Source organism: Cygnus atratus, chromosome 3 (assembly GCF_013377495.2).
Source record: "Cygnus atratus isolate AKBS03 ecotype Queensland, Australia chromosome 3, CAtr_DNAZoo_HiC_assembly, whole genome shotgun sequence".
NCBI lineage: Eukaryota > Metazoa > Chordata > Aves > Anseriformes > Anatidae > Cygnus > Cygnus atratus.
This window is the reverse complement of record NC_066364.1, coordinates 1,969,777-1,991,190: the sequence shown is the minus strand read 5'-3', so window position 1 is coordinate 1,991,190 and position 21,414 is coordinate 1,969,777. Positions and strand designations below refer to the sequence as shown.

General features: G+C 45.9%; 1 protein-coding gene across 1 annotated transcript in view; it reads right to left on the bottom strand.

The window, feature by feature from the left end:
* The window catches only part of FZD3 (frizzled class receptor 3), a 56,310-nt gene that overhangs the window by 22,739 nt on the left and 12,157 nt on the right, over positions 1–21,414 (bottom strand). Inside the window, exons 3-4 of the mRNA XM_035563633.2 lie at positions 3,310–3,506; positions 503–1,520 (exon numbers count right to left, since the gene is read on the bottom strand). Coding sequence (XP_035419526.1) covers positions 503–1,520; positions 3,310–3,506 — 1,215 coding nt within the window. The remainder of the gene's footprint in view (positions 1–502; positions 1,521–3,309; positions 3,507–21,414) is intronic.

Sequence of the window (21,414 nt, the reverse complement as noted above, 5' to 3'; positions counted from 1 at the left end):
ATTTTATGTTTCTGACACATTCATAGATTGCTTTAAAATGAGCACAGAACCCGTAGGCTGATCGAGGCAACAAAACCATTACAGGAGAACAAGCACTTGAAAAAGCAGTAAGGAGGCTGACGACAACTGAGCTTAAATGCCAAACTCCTTCAGAGCAGAACTTCTATCACATATCTAAAGGCCAAAAATAAACTCATTAAATGTGTTCTTGAAGTCAGTTTAAAATAGCATCTTATATCCTGTGTAGGTTCCATATGGACCAGAAACTCCAAAGCTATTAGCTATAAAAAGAAGCACCACGCAGCTGATGCAAACCTCCAATTTCCCAACAATACTTAGTCTTCCAGAAGGCTCAACACATTATCCAAATAACTTGAGAATGGTAAGAAACTTCCCTTGCAGGAATAGCAGCACTTTCAGTTAGGGATGACAATTAAGGCTTAGCATAACCCCTCAATATCCAGTTTTTGCACTCCTCAACATGTCATATTGATTTCCTCACCTGGTAGGGACACGGGATGTGATATTCCCTGCAGCGTTCTTGAATCCACGTCGTCTCCCACACACCTCGATAAGCCTGCTCATAGAAATAGCAGCCAATTACAACCAACAGTGGCACGAGGTACAGAACACTGAACACGCCAATCCGGATCATGAACTTCACTAGCTTGTCCTGGTTCTCTTTTTCTAATGGGATTTCAATGCGAACCCGATTGAGAGAGATAATGCCAGCTAGCAGAAGGGAAACTCCGACAACAACATAGAGGCAGAGGGGTGCGAGTACAAAGTATCTTAATGCATCCACATCATAGAGGCCAACAAAACATACGCCGCTAATATTGTCACCTTCAATTTTATTCATTGCTAAGAGGATGATGGTTAGAGTTCCTGGAATGCCCCAGGCACTGGCGTGGAAGAGCAACGCTTTCTTCTCGATCGCTTCGCTGCCCCATTTTGGCACGGCTGCCAAGAACCATGTGATGGTAAGAATGACCCACCAAACACTGCCAGCCATGGTAAAGAAATAGAGTACCATGAAAAGCATGGTACAAGCTTTGTTGTGAGAGCCCTGGGTCACTGTGGAAGCCTTGTACTGGGCAGGGCTCGATGCGTTACACGCTACTCGGTCTTCAAGCAGAAAGCCAATGAAGAAAATTAATGACACCATCATGTAACAGACAGCATAAAATATTATCGGTCTTTCTGGATAGCGAAATCTTGTGACATCGATCAGAAAAGTTAAAAAAGTAAACAAGGTAGCAGAAAGGCAGACGATGGAGATCACTCCGATGAAGTAGCGAGCAAAGGAGAGCTCTTCACGACGAAAGTACATATTTGGGCAAGGAGGGGAACAGTCCCGTACCCTCAGGAAAGAGTAACCCAGATCAGGGTCGATTTTCAACTCTCGAGGACACCAAAAGCCATAATCTCTCTGCACTGCCATTGGGGCCTCTTCTGTGGGCTCCCCACCTAAATTGAGGTCAACAAGGCGAGGATATGGCTCATCACAATCCGGGAATCTAGAAAGTAAGAAAAGAATTATTTACAAGAAATACGCACACACTCTGCAAAGCCCAGTAACATCATTTATTTGTCTGATTTTAGACACACGGACTGGAGAGAAAGCAATGTTAATCCAAATAATGGGTAATGAGTGAAATACCACATTATACATAAACCAGGTCTAGAACTTATTTTCCCAGACTTCAGTGGATGGTGAAACTGTACAATAGGTTTAAAAATAGAGAAATAAATGGACGAGGTGCCTATTGGGGCCTTAAGCATAAAGGTGAGGATAAAAGTCCATCTGAGGATGTCTCTAAATTTAGGTTTACAGTAAACTGAGGTGATGTGCCTAAGGAAGAATGATTTTATAGATCATTTTAAACCCCTTCCCTATGCTACCGCACTAGCTGCTATCAGACAGGACAGTGAGCTAGTTAGACCAAAAATGCAGCCTAGCACTGCTACTGTCATTAATAAATGAAATTATGATGAAGATACTCCTGCAGTTAGGTCAAACTGATGGCAGGCTAAGGTTTGCTGGAGAAGCAGTCTGAAGCTGTGAAGGAGAGACTGGGGGGATTCCACACATAGCTGCCCGGTTCCCCCCTCTGCCAGATGTTATCTCCTCAGCAAGCACAGCGTAATCTAAGCGTGCAGGTTCCTCTGCCACAGTTCATTTTCTGTCACTCTAACAGTAACACAGCAAAGCTTTGGTAGCTTTATCTGTGGTTTTGAAATTTCACTGCTGGTGTGGGCCGTACGTAGGAGGACCTGAAGGACCCAGGCACCTGTTTGGAGCACAGACTAAGAGCAATCTTTGATCCAGATTATCAGCACCTAGAAGCATCCTCTGACTTTACTCTTTTGCTAAAAGAAGTTTTTGATTGTTTTTCATTCTCTCCTATCCAACTGTGAGAAACTATTTCTTCCTGATCGTGTTCCTGTACTTTATTAGCTGTTAAAGTCACTTACTAGAAAAAAAAAAAAACACAGAAAGACATTGCTTTCATTTACATGTATATTGCGTTTCAAATAGATTAGAACATCACTGAATGCTTTGCTATAAAATTATCTCACAGAATCAAAGAATATCCTGAGTTGGAAGGGACTCACAAGGATCACAGAATTATAGAACATCCTGAGCTGGAAGGGACCCACAGGATCACTGAGTCCAACTCTTGGCTCCACACAGGACCACCCAAAAATCAAACCACACGTCTGAGAGAGTTGCCCAAATGCTTCTTGAACTGAGGCAGGCTCGGTGCCATGACCACTTCCCTGAATTTGCGTAACTTAAAGCTGAAAATGTCTTTCCACACATGCTCAACAAGAGGTAGAATCTCTGAAAACAGAGATTTTATACGCTCTGCAAAACCAGCCGGCTTCCCCTTCAGAAAAAGGGGCTATTAATCTCCAGCATGAGTAACTTTGTATAACTCTCAGAGGAATTTAGAGCAGTATCATCTGTTCTACTTTGGTACAGCAAATAAAGCCAGGTCTGCATATATGACAAAGAAGAGGAAAACTAGATTGGTAAATTCATTCATTTAATATGCATTAACACTTTAACATAAAATTTTACAGTAATTGCCTACAGAAATTTTCAATTCATCTCTTGGGCAGATGATAGAAACATGAATTCAGCTTCCTCCCCAGGAAACGAGCTGTGACACAAACGGAAGGGAAAATGAGGGCACTTGTAATGGAACACATTTCAACTGTCTGTTTTAGTGTGATCTGGGATGTTTTACGATCTGAAATACTGCTCCGGGATTCCGAAAGAAACAAGACAGATTTGCTCACCTGGTACACTCCATATCCTCAGGCCAAGAGACCCCAAACATCTCCATGAGTTTGGAGCACTCGCTGTATGCTCTTTGACAGAGCCTGCGACACGGCAGAGTGACACGGCCGTACTCCATGCACACGGGAGCGTAGAGGGCACACAGAAATGGTCGAAAATCTCTGGAGCATTCCAAATTCACCATCGGATGAAATGGCTGGAAAAGAAAAGGGAGAATTCAAAAGCTTCAAACGGCAGCTTTGTAGAACATTCCAGCAGGAAGCTGTAATTTGACTAATGAGGTGTTAGGGCTTTCACAACCATAACCTTCTTTTTCTGAACTTTTCCTGCTGGAAGAACTGATCATCATAATACAGCACTTATGCATTTTAGGAAGGCAGGCAAGTAAGAAGCCTGGGGACAATGACAAAGACTCACAAGGGACATTTATGTACTCAATTTGCATCAAAATCGATGGGACTTAGACAGCTAAACACCTTTGAGGATTCAGGCTCAGACTCACACTCTCCAATAAATGTCGTATGAACTTCTTTGCATTGCTTGTTTAAATGACGGACGTCATGAATCACTAAGTGCTTATTTAGTGGGATAATATGAAAAAAAAACACATTCAATTGATCAGACCGCAGTCTGAGGAGTATCAGAAAATGTAAGACTCCTTCACAGTATGGAAATAAAACATACTGTGATTTTTTCAAATACGATTTTCAGATCCCTACACAGTAACCGTAAATCCTATCTCTACTTCTTAAATATTTTCAGCAGGGCTGGGTTCTTCATTTTGATTGTTTCAACAAAACACAAACACGGGACATTTTCCATTACGTTCTTCCCGCAGCATCTTGTCCAACCGAAGAGACCCATCTGTTAAAATCTCAGTTCTGTCCTCACAGTTTATCTGCAGATAAAAAACAGTCCCACCATACACGCTGCCACAGACACACAGGCTCACAGACACAAAACTTCTTCGCTTCCAGCTCAGGGGTGTAAGCAGGGCGAAGTTACAGCAGGTATGCCTGTTCCTGCCTAACCAACAGAAAGTGCTGTGAAATGAAAGCTTGAAGGAAATTAATGAGAACAAAGAACCGGTGTCTTGTGCTACTCGTTGCCTTGTAACAGGTTTAAGTCACGGTGGTATGGTGATAGAAGCACTTGGAAATTCTGAGGGAAAATCGACCACGAATAGCCAACGTGTAGCTGTTCTTAAACATTTTTGAAGGTAAGAAATAAGGAAAGAAATAGAACAGAGACTTGTAACTTCATGAAAACCGGTGTACGTTGATAATCCATGTTATCTTCTTATTATCCAGCATGGATTCATTTTGTTCTTATGGCTTGACAGCTCTTCGGGAGTCAATATGTAATTCCTATCACTGACCACTGCCCAAAGCCTCACCGTATCTTTAGATATCAACCTAAGATCAATTACATTCTGTTAAGAGTAACTACAGAATAGCAAAATACATACTTACAAGATTAAAACAAAAACTAGAATGAAACAAAGCACTATATGAATGTTCAATGACTCTGCTACCTCCAAAGCGCAGAACCAGCAGTGGCCCTCTAGCAAGCCCCTTCTTTTCCTTGGCTTGTATTTCAAATAAAGCTTGAAGGGAAAAGGTGACAGTTGCTTGGTCAAGGCAATACTGCAGGGTAAGCTAACACAAACTCTCTTCCAGATACATTTTTCTACGAAGCCCATTATATTGAAACCAGTCCCCTCTCCACAGCCTGGCAAGATTAGCAAGAAATCTAATCGTCAGTCTGCTGCAGTAGCAGAAGCAGAAATGGACCCGCTATATATAGAAAAACCTAAATCTTGCTGAAGCTGAAGAGTAGGCTGTTTCGAGAGCTAGAAAGATTACATTTTTAGCAGCAGTTTCCTGGAGAGTATTTTAAACCAATTCAACATTTCTTTTTCCCAAACTACAGGGCAGAACAGACCACCACCAAGAAAGAGGTCATCTTCTGTGACTATATAAGTGAGAATTACCAAAAATAGCAAGGCAAATCTTCAGATTTCAGTTCTTTCTTATCTCCTCCTTAAGACTGCCCTTGCAAGAGGTTCATTTTGGGAATATAAGACACAACCACGTTGGGGTTTTGTTGAAGTTTTTAAATGTAACTAGTATTTACCAAGCTGATTGAACTCTCTCCAGTGCTGCACATTTCTGGAAATGTCGTCACATAACAACAGAGCTGTAACTATTTGGCAATAGCTTACCTGAGAGGCAGTATAAACCTCTGCAGCTATCGATGAGGAAAAAGGAACCAACAGTTGGAAAGTATTTACATTTACAAGCTCATTGTTACCCACGGAAAACTTTCTACTTGACTAAATATTTACTTCAGATGTGCACGCTTTTATTTTTAAAGTTATCGCCTATAACACTGGTAAGTCTAGTGTTTGGAAACAAGGATCCATGAAATTGCTTCTGGATAGTTTTGACACCTGACACGACTGGCAAAGACATAAAATAATGTCATCCTTTATTTGCTGCAAATGGAAAATGAAAAAGAAAACTCTGCTTTTATTTTGGGGAGGGTTTAACTTCCTTTCTTTTCAAAGGACCTAGGAAATAAGAAAACGAAGTGTGTTCTTTATAAAAGTAAGCTAGTGGCTAATGCTTGTTCCCCCAAAGTCCTGCCTCCTGCTGCTGCAGTCTCGCATGTATCCACCCTTAAATTGCAAGTTGTCCTGCTGAATGCTCCACCACACTCCTCTTTTCCATGAAGATGTTTCCGAAATTTCTCTTTTCCTGCTCACCCTCACTAAGGATGCGTTTGGTTTGCACAAAGCTCCCTCCTTTAGGAAGGTGCCCGCTTACCTCAAGGTGTGCACATCAGAAAGCTGGGCAAAGCCAGCTCCAGCACACAGCCACCGTAGGGCAAGGACAAAGCAGGAGGCAGGCTCAAGGGAGCACAAAGGCACCAGCGCTTCCTTGCACCCTGCTTATCCTGCTCTGGGCTGGTGGCTGCCGTAATGGCCAGTCAGCCCCAAACTTGTGCGGGATTTGCTGCTCCACCTGGATGTATACATGGGACCTGATGGATTCATCCCAGAGAGGTGGCTGGTGTCATTGCGGGACCTCTCTCAATTATTTTTCAATGCTCTTGGGAATCCAGAGAGGTCCCCGTTGACTGGAAGCTGGCAAACGTGGTCCCAATCTTCAAGAAGGGCAAGGAAGAAGACCTTAACAATTACAGGCCTGTCAGACTCACTTCAGTACCTGATGAAATTATGGAGAAGATTATTCTGGGAGTTATTGAAAAACACCTAAAGGACAACGCAGTTATTGGTCAGAGCCAACATGGGTTCACTAGGGGAAGGTCATGCCTAACAAATTTGATTTCCTTCTACAAGATCGCCCAGCTGGTTGACCAAAGGAAGCCAGTTGATGTAATCTTTGTGGATTTCAGTAAAGCTTTCGATGCTGTCTCTGGACACTGTCTACTGGACAGCGCCAGGACCCAAGGGAACGGCATGGAGCTGGGACAGGGGAGGGTCAGGCTGGGTGTGAGGGAAAGGTTCTGCACCCAGAGGTGGTCGGGCACTGGGACAGGCTGCCCAGGGCAGCGGTCACGGCACGGAGCTGCCAGAGTTCAAGAAGTGTTTGGACAACGCTCTCAGACATAGGGTCTGCAGAAACTCACCCCCTTCTGGCATGGCAGCTGGGGCTGGGATGAAGACGCTGGAACATCTGAGGTAACACTGGTGTAATTGAATCTTCACTGGCAAAGTCCCTTGTGCCCCAGAGGGCACGTTAGCTGCACTTAAGGTTCTTTATCCCTGCAAAGAGCAAGTCTGTTTTTGAGTATGGTCTTGGCGTACTCCTCAAAAGACAGTACAGACATACTCACCCCAAACAACATGGAAGAAATCTACTTAAATAGCAATAATTTAATAGGACTGCTCCACTAGTGCTGGCTGTTCTGCTTCTCAGCAGCTCCAGGCCTCTCTCGCACCGTTCTGTCTCCTGAAATAGCAACTGCAGGCAGACAAAAACTCTCTTATGAATTATATCAAGTCCATTTATTTTAAAATCATGGAGAGGCTACACCGGACAACAGAAAATGAGAAAATTCGACAACCACTCCTCGTGAGACTGAGGAAGAGAAGCTTTTTTAAACCAGTAACAGCAGCACCGTGCCCGTAAGCAGCCTAACTCTAAAATTATCTTACTCCTCCTTTGCAGCTCCTAAAATGAAAAGTCACTTCCGTCTACAGATCATGTTTTTTCACTATTAAAAATGAAGTCAGGGAGATTAAGAGAGTTTTTTACGATCTTGCCCAGGGAAGCAGCGCAAATGATGACATTTAGCCCATTCAGGCCCACTCCACTTTGGCTCCTAACAAAAGGCTCTCTGTTCGAGTGGGTTGTGCTTTTGAAGACTGCCTGTTGAACAACTCAACATGCAGAGGAAAAGGGAAAAGAACAAGGACAAGAGGAGACGCGACAGTCAAACAAATTTCAACGACTCAGGCCAAGTCCTGGGAGATCCAGGAAAGTGAAGAGAGAAATGTTTAAGAAGAAATAAACACCTGTGTTGCTCCTGAAGGTACTTAAGTACTTAAAATAAGCCAGATCACCTAACGGAGTAATGTATCTGAGGTTGTACACCCCCTGGTCCTTCCACCTCTGAGAAAAATCTTTATGACCATCCAAATTCCCTCGAGGCCAGTGACAGCAATTGCGTTACGAGCCTGACTTCTTTCAGGCTGAATAAGTTCCCTCGCATCCCTCCCCTGCTCTGCCACGCAGGTGTTGTGTATCAGATAACGTATCGCTGCTTTTCTCTGAGCTCTCCACCTTGCAATGCAACCCTATCAGTCTCTTCTTCCCCTTTTCCCCAGAATCTTCTTATTCATTTGCATAGGTCCTTTCAGAAATCTCCCCACCCCCAGCAGCGTGGCCCCGGGTCCTTCCGTCCCTACAGTTCCTGTCTGCTGAAAAGACAAAGCCTGGGCAATGGTTGAATGGCTGGCTTCTGCCAGCGAGCAGAAATTGCCTGCTTGCCTTTGTTCTTTTGGTTTTCTGGAGGGGATGAAGGAGAAAGGAAAGCCACAGAGATCCGTGCAGGTTCTTCCTCTTGTATATATAGCAAATTCTCACTGCCAATTACAAAGCAAGAACAGTAACTCTAGCTATAACGACAGTGTGGAACTGTTATTACCGAGATAACAAACCATTCTACCCTTTATTTTGTACAGCAGTAGTCATTGAGCTGGCTTGTTATTTGGGAAGTGACATGACTGCAAAATTTAAACAACAAGATTTTGGCGATCCTTCTCGACTCTGTTCGGTTATGTACTCCTTTCTCTTCACACAAACCTAGCCAGGAAGCATCCTCACAACCTCACAGAAGGAAGGAGGGAAGCTTCCTTCCCTCGGGCTCACGGAAAAGAGCGATGCTCTGACTATCAATTGCTGTTGCAATTCTCTGGTGGCAGCAACTGCCTCAGGGCGAATCCCGTCTCAGGCCAGCCACCCGATAGGATCCGCTCCGCTCCTTCTGTCCAGATCCACCCCGCTCCTTCTGTCTGCGTCGCCCTGTGTTTGAATTTAGCTTGCTATTCATTGGAACAAAACTTGGAATTGCATCTCAAAGGGCACGGGCAGCAGTGCTTCCCAGGCTGCCTCCCCAGCTGGATTTAACTCTTCGGACAACCGCCAGCTAGCCCAAACGTGGTCCTGCCTCCCGTTTGATATCCACACTTCTCATCTGACTGAAGGGCTCTGAGAGCAGAGCAGCTCGTGTGAATGCTCCCCAGAGACTGTTTCAGGCAGAATTGGTTTACCTGGGGCAGTGGCAGTTTGTTGTCTGATGGCTCCGACCTCTGCCTGCTCCTCTGAATCTCACCAGATGTCCTGGAGCCTGTACCCCACAGGTCCCCACACCGAAGGGATGCTAGCAGTGACTTGTTCCAAGTCAGTGCCCGGGGCTGAGCAGCTGCTGGAGCACTTCAACCACCGCCAAGGCTGGATTTCAGAGTCCTGACCTAACCTAAGTGGTGTTTCCTAAAAAATGAGGGGGTGCAAAGAGCTCTGAGCCGGGGCACTGACTTCTTCAGAAAGCCGCAGCAGGATGTGACAAAGCTGCTGTCACTCAGGTTAGCCTTGAGCTAGAGTGCACCATGCTGCCACGTGAGAAATGGATGCGGAAAGGTCCTGAAACGAGCAGCCAGGTGTGTAAGAGTCCCTTCATTTCTTTTAGAAACAGTCCACGCCTGCTCACCTTGAAGGAATTATGGAAGGGCAGCTTTAATCCACAGATCATATTTTCAAAGGGCAGCACGCTCATTTATTTGCCAAAGCCTGCTTTTAACGCACAGCGCCAAGACAAAGTTAGGGTAGAACACTTAGCGTCGTGTACATTCAAAGCTTACCTCACCACCAACTTCCTTGTCTGGAGAAACTCAGTGCACTTTTTATTTTAAGCTTCACAGAGCGATGCAGGTATGAAAAGCAGAATGGGGTCACAATTCTGGCCACTGTTCAGCACGGATAAAGGATATTCTCATATTTTCTGTGTGAACCGTCGTGAACCGCCTAACCCACAGCCCCTGATATCCCACCTCACGTACTTTGATGTGAGCTGGAAAAACTGTGGTTGCGATGAGGATTACACTGACTTGGTATTACTTCAGTTACTGGGAAGTAAAAAAAAGATGGTTTTAACTTAGTACTAAAAATAAATGTCCGTATTAAATAAGCTATCGAGTCATTCCAACAATAAAAATGCCAAGCAACGAGTATGCTTGTAGATTATATTTTTCTCGTGTTATAGACTGAACCAATCACCCCGTTATTCACTTTAAAACCTAAGTCCAATTATTTCACCTGGCTTACTTGTGAGAGGGCAGCAATGACGCAAACCACCCTAAGCTTCCTGGTCTGTAAACAGACAGCTGAGGTTAGTTTCTCAGCTACAGCAAAAAAAAAAAAAAAAAAAAAAAAAAAAAAAGATATAGATGAAAGTAGTTAAAGGACAAAAAATGACATCAATCTCTGTCTACATGACTAAAAGGCAATCTGTTCTCGTTCTTTAAAGAGGTCTCCTGCTTCATTTTAAATTCTGAAGTTCCTTTGGAAGACACTGGAAAGATGGCATCCATCTGTCAAGCTGCACTTTTCCTAAATGTGATCTTTCTGTTTAGGAGCTGACGAATGCAGATGGGTGGTCCTGGAAACAATTTCCATTTGCAAGAAGTGTTAGTTTTTATAAGACAGCTGAGACTGCTCGGACTTCCTCCTTCCTCTCCATATGCCTGCTGTGCTGGGCTTGGGAGAATTCCAAAGTATTACAGAGAAATAAATACACAGCCCTTTGGCCAGTGCTTTAGGCACCATTAAGACAAGACACTGTTAAGCACACTTGCCTAGACAAGCAAGAGACTATTCGGCAGGAGCTCTAAGCCCTGACAGACCCATAATTTCAATTTAAATAACACATTTCTGTACCCTGTGGTTGCAAAGACAACCTTCGAAGTACAAGCTGAGCGCGATCGATGCTTTGATGCTTGCCGAAAAACGCTCCGAGTGCTGTTGTCGCTGTGAGAAGGAGAAGGATATCCATTAGGAGAAGTGGGGCGTTAGCGATAACAACCTTCTCTCTCTCTCTCTCATCTCTGCCACTGCAGACTGATCTGCATGTCAGGGACTCACCGACTCCTCCTGCCAGCTCCAGGGAGGTCTGTCTCCTTGAAGAGTAACAGGAGTGAAGAGGATAAAAACGCACTGTTGGCACGGCGCTCAAAAATTTATCTTGCTGAGTGAAGGAGGAAAAGCATTTGGTATCGAGATCTGTTAGAAGACTTGACACTAACTCGAGAGCGCACAATGGATTCGGTAGCAAGATCAAGTCCTTCAGAGCTTATAAAAAGGGAATTTCTAAAAATAGGGAACATGAGAAGAGATACAGTAAAGGCATAGCCAAGCTTCAAAAACCCAGTCGGAGTAGCTTCACCTTTTTGTTTTTACTGCCAGAACGACAGTGTCTGCCACACGACAAACCCCACAGACCCTGCAGAATAAAATTAGGCAAGCTGGACTTTTAAAACACAACGTAACCAACGCTGAATACTCCTTCAATTCAAGAGAAGTTCTTCTCTTTCTCAAAGGCTTGATGTTTTTTACTACTTCGTGTGTGATTCTGCTAGCCGTGGTTTCTTACACAGCTAACACAACATCTCAGAACTCAGCATTAAAGCCACTGCAAACCCCAGGAAGCTTAGCATGTTCTCCACTGGGATGAGAATGGGAGAAGACTTCTGTTTTCCTAATTCCGACACTCAGGCCAAAGTGCTTCTTGACAGACTAACGAGGGGAATCCACGGCGTGCTGACTCCCCTAGAAGTGACCGTGCACTGTGGAGTTGCCATCATCGCTCTCCTACATGGCTGTGAAACGAGGACAAATTCGAGTTGTCACCTCGGGCGCCTCAGGGTGCAGCTACACAGCAAGCCCAAGTTAATCGACCCCTGCCCTTTCCCCTGCCACCAGCCTCCTTCGCGCTGCCCCGGGTTTAAGATTGGTATGAACTGGCCATGAAACTCACCTCAAAGGCCCGCGTGCTGCCTTTGGACCAGCAGTAGTGTGAAAAGTTGGGATAAGGTCCTCAGTGAGGAGACCTGTGAGTGTTGGCGTCTAAATATTCTTCCCCTAGTCTCAGGACTTTTTACAATATATTCCGGGTTGATCAATTCATGCTTTCTAAGGGTAGTTTTTTGCTGCTTTAGCACCTTAATAACCTTACAGTGAGCTTGGGAAACTCCAGTAGCAATGCAGGAGGTGCAAAACGGAGATGTTACTGGAGGAAGAGCAGGGCACAGCTAAGCCGACCTTACAGCCAGTTAACATCACACCCTGAGCTGTGGTGCTCAAGACACGCAGCGTGTTCGTAGCCATCTGTAACAGCGTTCAAGTGCCCTGCAGCCAGCCGGACACAGAAGATATTACAAGGATGCGTTTAAGGCAAACCCCCGAGTTTTAGATCATTAGCTCCACGAGACAGAAGACAAAGACTTCTCGCTATGGCTGAGAGCGCGTGCTGACACCGTTAAAACCCAGGAGCACAGCCTTCTGCAGGCAGGAGGCTACGGGGAAAAACACACCAACTGAATTCAGGAAGCTATCTGCTAACTCCCCTGGTCGCCAGGCTGCTGTGAACATCCTCCCACAAAATTCCCCTACCTGCCAAAACACCCGGGGTTTCAGACACGAAAGCAGGAATTGCCATTCCAAACCTCTCACGCCTTGCCTGCCCACATGGGATCGGCATCCCATCATAGGTTAAACGACTAAACTTTACTCCTATAAAGGTTCACCATACATCTAACCTAAATACTTCTTCCAATACCTTGCAATATCCACTAAGACTATTCACTGATTTGCAATGTACGGGAAAACAAACAGACACGTTCCCATCACAACTAGCTATGCCAAAGGGATTTATTTCCATATGCATTTGGCTGCCCACGATGGGAACTCTTCTTGGCTCTGCCCAGTATTTATTGTCCAAACTGAAAGTCAAAAAACACTCAGGTAATACAAGAAAGCCTCTTTAAAAATGGAAACGTGAGGGTTTTTTTGGTACATAACTTGGAAAGAAACAGAGCATGACACCAATCCAATCCAGCTATGTATAAATAATGGGATGCAAACCGAAATAAGAACATAATCTGCTGGATTAATACTGTAAGGACTATCCTGCACAGCAAACAAAACCTATCTGTATGTATGCTAATATTTTAACAGCTGTGTCTCAATCTAACATTACAAGCCATCTGTTATATCTACATACCAGCAAAAATACATGCGCACGGAGACACATCAACAGTTGGAGAGCAGGGATTTACATCTCTGGGCCTCAAAATTAAGGGTATTTCAGACAGTAATATTTAAAATGTACTGTTTGCTAGCTCGGCAATGCTTTTCTTCTCCTCACACTTCATTTGCAGAAAGGCCAGGCTATCGGTGTAGGGCAGGGGCTGCTCTGCCCTGCAGTTAGTTCTAAAGCTCAGCAGGCTGCTTCGCGCGCACAAACAGCGCAGGGCGGTTCTCACGGCGGCGGGGTCACGCTCCGCAGCCCTGCCTGCATTTATCACAACGGGATCCAGCCCAAAGCAAGCTGGGCTGCCTCCACGTCAGCTCAGCGGCTCCTTCTGCCTCATCTTATGATCATCCATCCCTCTCTCGTGCCCCAACTACATGTTCACAGTACTTTGATTGGGAGGATTCTCCGGGGATCATACCCGTGTTGGTGATAACTTCAGCCAGTTTCTTAACAGGAGAGAAGTAAAGCTGTAGTAGGTGGTAGTCTTCACATGCATTAATTGGGGAGATATTGGATGATGATCTAGATAAAATCTAGATTTTATTTAGGAAATCTGATGCATTTACCTGAATACTTAATTAAAAAAAAAAAGAAAACCCCAACAGTGACAGCAGTGCATTGCCCAGTGCCTGCCAGGGGCTCCACGTGCAGCTCTCCTGCGCCGCTGGCTGCATGGCCACGAGTACAACGCCAACAGCTGGAGGTGACCAAGCGAGCTGAACTTCTGGCTCAGCTTTCTACACGTTAGTATTCCACACAAAATTCTTCTTGTGTGCTATCTGTACAACGGGACTCGAACACTGGGAAAACTGGGTGGCATTTCTGGAAGGTCTTGGTGTCTGAAAACAGATTTTTCTTTCCTTATCATCACTGCAGCAAGCGTGTGTGTTCCGAGCGAGGCTACAGCAAGCCTACAGCAAGTCTGTAATTATCACTCCTGTGACTCTGTATGTTCTGATCAAGCATTGAATCCATTTATTGGGATTTTTTTAATTATTATTTTTAAACTTTTTAAAGAGACTGTCCACCCCAACCTTGCACATAATTACGGAGGAGTAAGAGGGCACTAAATGGGCCTTCTACTTAAGCAGACAGTAATAAAGAAGAGAAACAGCCTGAGAAACCCTCAATTTACTCCAACGTATTAAATGAAAATCGATTTCTGGTCCAAATAGAAGCTTGAAGATAATTAGTTGGTGACTTTAATTTTAATAATTAACTGCTTTTTAAAAACATGTCAGAGCATAGCAGCTGCAAATTAAAATTTGAGATTCATCGGGGGACTCTACCCCTCCCACTCAGCGCTAAGTTAACGAGGTCACAAATGAGCCCTACAGGGGAGGACAGGGAAAGGGAATTGGAAAAACCTGCAGTTGTACAAACTTGGGCTGGCCAGCAAGCTGCTATCTGCTGCACAGGCATCGGAGGGCCCAATTCGGAAAGCCCGGACAAAACTGTTAAATTAAGAACCAAACCAGGCTCCCCAAGTTGATTTTTCTTCTCCGCTGTTAATAATTCACAAGATAAATATTTGACAGAATTCCCACAGTGCCTTTGCTTATTTGTTTCTGCGGCACCCTAAAAGCACGCTTGCTTCTCTCAAAATAGATTAAGCAATATTTTGCCCTCAAAGGTGCCGAAGTTTCTCCATACCGTTGTGCCTAGTTCTCTGTACCACCATCAGCTTTGGGAAGGACTGCTCCCACAGCGTGTCTTTGAAACGCTCTGGCCAAGCAGGCCAAGACATAACACAGTAATAAGATTAACAAGGCAGTGGGTGGAGAGAGGGGACACAGCTGGATGGGAACAAGAAGAAAAAAAAGGACTGCCTGGCTACTTGGTGAGCCCCCAACACGGGGAGTACACCCGAATTCTTACCCAGTGAAAGACAGAATAAAGAGGAGCAAATATCAGCAAGTATCTACTGGTGCAGCAGTACATCTTCAAAAAGCATCTCAGACAGAGAACTATGCTCACAAGCACCGTAAATTTACTCAACGTGTCAGGTTCTGCACAAAATCTACTGCAGGGATGTTTGTAGCTAGGGAATATATGCAGAACAGAGTAAGTGGGATCAAACTATAAAAGAGAAGGTCAGATAACTGGGAAAGACTGCTTTAAATTGCTGGGAGATGCAAGCAATCAAGGCTGATGCAAGAGACAAGAGGGGGTAAGCGTGTCTTCCCATTGATTGCCTGTTTGAATAATTGCCTGACACTGCAAAATCCCTTTTATAACCGTCTGTATTCAAAGGGAAGGAAAATTGCATCACATGAAGACGAGGCACACGGCTCTGAGCAGGCAGACCATGGTGTGAGCGCTGCTCACCTGGCTGCTGCCTTGAGACCTGCCAGAGTGTGCTCCTGCTCTGCAGGACCCCAGGAAGCTCGCAGAGCACAGCCGGGATCCCAGATCCCTTCGTCTCTTCAGCCTCACAAGGAGCAGGACAGGGGACAGGAGTGCACGCACGCGTTTGTTAGTGTTTCGTGATGAGTTCTGCTCAGCAGCCCTTTGCTGATTTCACTCACGCTTACCTCCTGCTACCTCCAGCCTCACGGATGAGGACCAACACGACGCAGATCAGAATTGTGTCCTCACATCCATCACGCTGACTCCTCTCTGGTGGGCACTACAGGGTATGTCAGAGGAACGCGCTGTCCCTGTAGGAGCTGCAGATCTTTTACAGCCCTGGCTTCAATTCAGCAATTCAGCGCCCCTTTCGAGCCCCCTCCACGACCCTGGCTCCTAACAGCAACTAGTCCTGAGCGGGGGGGCAACGAAGCCCGAGCTTTAGCAGCCTGAAAGCTCACTCCTTGCAGACAAAAGCAACTGCCTCCTGTTGTGTCAGGGGAAAAAAGTAACTGATGGATGAGAAGCATTATGTTGGCTTTTTGTGATGCCGCTTAATTAAGGTTATTCTGAGTAACAAGAATAATTTGCCTGTGGTTTCAAATAAGAATAAGGAAAATGTCTGTGATTCCGTGATACTCTTCCGAGCGAGATTTTTCAGCACTTTAGTTGCCAGATTTTGTAGAAGCGCAGTTGGAAGACAAATTTTCAAATCCAGTCATTTAAGCGAGTTTTTACCTCTTGTAGAAGAAATATATTTCCCTCTAAGGACCACAGACTTGGTCACTTGAAAAGCCAGCATGGAAAACCTGAAGACAAAGGAACGTCATTGTTCTTTAATTATAAAGTTTGGTATAAATGGATTTGTTCAATAATAAATTACGTATGCTGATAAAACATCACAAAGGCACTTAACTATTGTGTGACACTGTTTTCTTGACACTTCTTTGTTATTGACAACAAGCATCATGCCTGAAATGGAAGCCCAAGCTTCAGTCTCAGTCTGCCCTGCAGTTACGTCTCCGCACCGCACCTGCCAGGGTCAGACACCGGTGCTGAAACAGTGCCAGGAGCGACCCGAGGAATGCCCGTCAGCGGGAACTCCACGAAGGGGTCTAAGGATTCTGAGCCGCATGCTTGTTCTCTCCTTCACAAAAAAAAGGATTCAGAGGCATCAGATAAAGGACAGTACGATCGACTTACTGCGTATTCAAACAAGTGCATATTCAAAGACATTTTCAGAAAACACATTCAAATATGAATGATGGATTTGGGCCAGGAGAGGGGAGAACAGCTGGGTGAATGGTTGGTCAGAATTATCTTGCTGGATTTAATCACAGAATCACAGAGCATCTGAGTCGGGAGAGACCCCCAGGGATCATCAAGTTAAAGATGCTTCTCACTGCCACAAGCACGACAACTTCTGTTCCCTAAATCGAGGGACGCAAACAAGCCCACAATTGACAGCAGCTCCTAAGAGCTACATTTTGGATTTCCAGCGTGCAGCTGAGCTACGAGGAGCCTTCCTTCCTCGTTCAAATTCCAAGCAGCCAAGCCTTTGTGCCGCTGCTCTCCGCTCGTCTCTTTTCAAATTTCCTGCCCCGTTACCAGGGCAACCCCTGGCTGCTGAGCCCCGCGCAGAGAGGGGCCGGGGGGACCAGAGGCGACGGCACCACGACCACCCGGGGCGAGATGCGACCGTTTCAGAGCCAAGGGAAACGAAGCCTCACGGATGAAAACGATTCCACTACCGCTTGGATGTTAAGCCGACGTAGTTGCTTCAAATCAGCAGATTCTCAGACGCAGCACAAGTGTTTCGTGCTTCTCCTGGAAAGATGCTGAATCCTCCCTGCGACGTCAGCGGGCTCTGATGGCACCCTCGGAGGCCTCCCGGACACCTGGGAGCAGCACGGCTTCACGGGTATCAATCAGGAGCTTCACAGATGCGCAGCCAGTCTTCAGCAAGGCTTGTGAGATGCGGACGAGTGAGTCCAGGCCTTGAGGTTACTGCAAGAGCGGGGTTACCCAAAGTAACATGGCGCGATGCTCACACACTACATAAAAATACAGGGCTGGCACACTTTTGTTCTTGTGCCCCCTAAAAGAGACAACAGGAGGATGAGGGACGAGGCCGGTCTATAAAACCCTAAGTGAGACTGAAAGGAAAAGCGTGGTCCTGCTCGCCGCATCTGCAGCACAAAAAGGCAGGACACAAAACCAGCGGGTGGGCTGTTTGAAAGGAAAAACCCAGCAGCAGCCAGCTCCTGATGAAACATCTTTAACTCACGCTAACTCCTTTGCCACTGACTGCTGAAGAAATTTAAGGGCCACAGAAGTTGAGGAAGGCGACCGACAAATCTGCAGGATGGGACGACGCACGGGTGCTGGCACACTCGTGAATTTAAGCAGATTTATCCTTTGAATTTTAAAAACCTGCTTTGATAAATCCTTCTCAGGCCACAGAACACAACAGCTTTGCAGCCACCCAGGAACATCCCACTGGTAGAAAAATGCCTCAAATCCAGGGAAGGCGCCCTAACTTTCTCTAAAACTCACTACAAATCTCTCCCAAAACAAATGAGGAAAATGCAGCCACAGCAGCAAGACAAACTGTAAAATTTATGGCAACTTCTCCTTGGTGTTTAAGTTATTTTATACTTAGTCTCGTCCTGTCGGCCTGCTGTGGCTTTGTTTTTGAACCCAGCCATCCTGTAATTGGAAGCATCACCGCACACTAGAGAAAACAAGGAAAGAAACACCACTTCCAAGTGGCCAGCAAAATGAGAAGTCCACGCTAGCCAAGCCACATGGCTTTAAACAAGTCCGCAGTCATTTACATCACTGCCAACTTCTCGCAGGGAGAAACACGCTCGGGAAGAACGCTAAGTCAAAAGGACAGAAAACTAAAGAGCTTTCAGGCTGGTACGTCAGCGAACAAGTTGGGCTTGAAACGCCTGAATAACCTCGGGAGAACGTAATGGGGGGAGAGAAAGGTCTCGGTAGGGAGGTGGGCTATGAGGAAGCGGTGATGCCCTGCTGGGGGATGCTCCAAACCCTACCCACAGCACACAAAGGTGGCTCTCGTCCCACAGCAGCTGCCCAATGGAACCAGATGATTTTAATTAAGGTAGAGAAAAAAGATGGGAATGAGTGACTACTCTTGTGGGAGGAGGTAAATATTAAGATCGATATTCCCTCAATGCTCTGGCACCACATTCTCTTGCCTCAGAGTTTATACTTGCACGTGTAAAGCTACAATTGACCAAAGCACATCGTCATCCAACTATGCAAAATAAATTAATGTGTCCCACCTTTCCTAATAACTCCCCTTTAAGCCTCCACCAGCTGCTACAGAATTAGCCCCAACGCAGAGCCATCTGCCTGCATGACCCTGAAAACAAGCCCGCTGTGAATAATGTTGATTAAGATGTAGATCATTCACTTTAAACTCAAAACCCTCGCACTGAACTATTAAGGCTAAACTTCATTTCCATAGCTCCAGTCCAACCATCCTTCACAATTCCTCTTTCCTTTAAGAAAACAGGGACATGGTGACAGAGATCATCTTCAACGCGCAAGCAGGAGTTCGGCGGTTTAACAAAAAAAAAACCTACTCTTCATTTTCTCACTATTAGCCTGCATTTTGAAACTATTCGTGGGGCATCGTGTCCTCATTAGCGCTCATAAAAGACGAGGGAACACTATTGCTGAAGTTATTCTCTGGAGAAAGCCTGTAGCCAGGCAAAGGGAAGAGCAACCAGGTTGCTAACACCTGCAGTCCAGCTCTGCTCTTTGAGGACTGATGAGCTACACAAAGAAGTTTTAACTCTTAGGTTAAAGGAAGTGCTCTTCGGTACTTTGGTCTTTCCTGCTGCTCCACACTAAAATTCCTTTATCTGGTGCAAGGATATGGCCCCTGGAGGGAAAAGATCAGGGGTTCCTCGCTGGGACTGCTCGTGTTCAAACGCACGTTGTGGTTTATAGCCCCTTTGGTTGTTGTCCGAGGACAGACCGCATGCTTGAGTAAGCTCTAGGTCTGCTGGGGGACCTGAAAGCTCCCCGACCCCTTCGGTTTGCTGTTCCCAATCTGGGTACCCCTGCATCCACGAACACCCTCCTTCCTCAGTTGGGATTTCGGAGCTGTCAGAGCTGCAACATGCTCCCAAACACACCACACGGCAGCCACCTAAAACTCCATCTCTCACCGAAAAACAAAGCATGCAACTCCTCCTCGGTGCTACTGGGCTTGGCTTTAAGACTTCCAAAGGTTTCTAGCCCAAGACGAGCCTCTAGCCCTTTTTTTCCCTTATTTAAGCCTCTAGCAACCTCCGAGTAGGCAAATAGGCAAAGCCCGTGCTTTAGCTTCTCTCGCTTGTGGCTCCTCTTGCTGTCTGAAGATACTGAACACTTCTGTCTTCACTGAACACTTCATTCAGATTATCTGGAAGTTCACCGGAGCTTAGTGTGAGAAGAAAAGGACTGACGGTCCTCAAGTGAAAGCCGCCTTCCTCAGAAGCCTCCTTTTGTGAGCCAAACTGCCAGAGCGTACTAATTTTTGTGCAGATCATCTTGGGAACATAACAGCTCTAGTTCTTCCCAACTTGGTCTCGCCCACTGGGGATTTCTACCACCTTCACACAACGCTCATGCCCTTTACGGGTCAAAACCGAAGCCATAAACGGATGGGTTTCAAACAGATAAACCTCAGATTTCCTAAAGCAAGAACTTCTAAGCACTACTTTATCAGCAACACGTTAGCTCTGCCTGCGCTCTGCAGTCACCTTTGCAGTTCCAGCTTTGAGACCAACATTTGGGTTTAACAATAAAATAATTTAAAACACTTACATGGCTATTTCGAAGATAAAAATCTGGAGTAGGGATAGGAAAGCCTAGAGTAAAGGAAGGAGCAGGCTTTAATCAGCTGGTGCACAGCTTGCTTTCTTATGATCACGTACAGCTCCATTGTTCTGCGGCATCATAATCTTACACACTGAAGAGAAGATTAATCCTCGCTGCAAATTAAAGTCTAAGATTAGGGTGCTTACACAACACCGACTAATTAAAACCTACTTTTCCATCAGCTTTACGTTCTTACACTTCTACAAGTTTTGGATGCAGGACCGAGGAATACGAAGAGCCCAGGATAACTGCTGAGATTTAGAAGGGGAGAGAGCATGGGCAAGGCAAAAGAAAATGAGGGACAAAGATGGAATTTAGGGGGGAAGAAGTTAAGGATTTACCGCCCGACACTCTCCCCATCCTTGCTGCTCAGCAGGAAATAGTGTCAATTCCCACGTCTCAAAAGAAATCACTCTGAAATAGAAGTGGGGCAGCACTAACCGCAGGGCAGGTGGGAACCTCACCACGTGAGCCGACATCAGTGAATTCGGCACCATTCTCCCTGGTCCTTATAAAAAACAAGGACTGAGAGAGTAGTCTGCTCCGAGTCCACCTGGGAAGGAACAACCGCACGTATCAGTACAGGCTGGGGGACGACCTGCTGGAGAGGAGCTCTGAGGAGAAGGACCTGGGGGTCCTGGTGGACGACAGGTTTGCCATGAGCCAGCAGTGTGCCCTCGTGGCCAGGAGGGCCAACGGGATCCTGGCGTGCATTAAAAGGAGCGCGGCCAGCAGGTCAAGGGAGGTGATCCTCCCCCTCTACTCCGCCCTGCTCAGGCCTCACCTGGGGTACTGTGTCCAGTTCTGGGCTCCCCGGTACAAAAAAGACAGGGGTCTCCTGGGAAGAGTCCAGCGGAGGGCCACAAAGACGATACGGGGCCTGGAGCAGCTCCCCTGCGAGGAAAGGCTGAGAGACCTCGGGCTGTTCAGCCTGGAGAAGAGAAGACTGAGAGGGGATCTCAGTAATGTCTATAAATACCTGAGGTGTGGGAGACAGGGGGATTTGGCCAAGCTCTTTT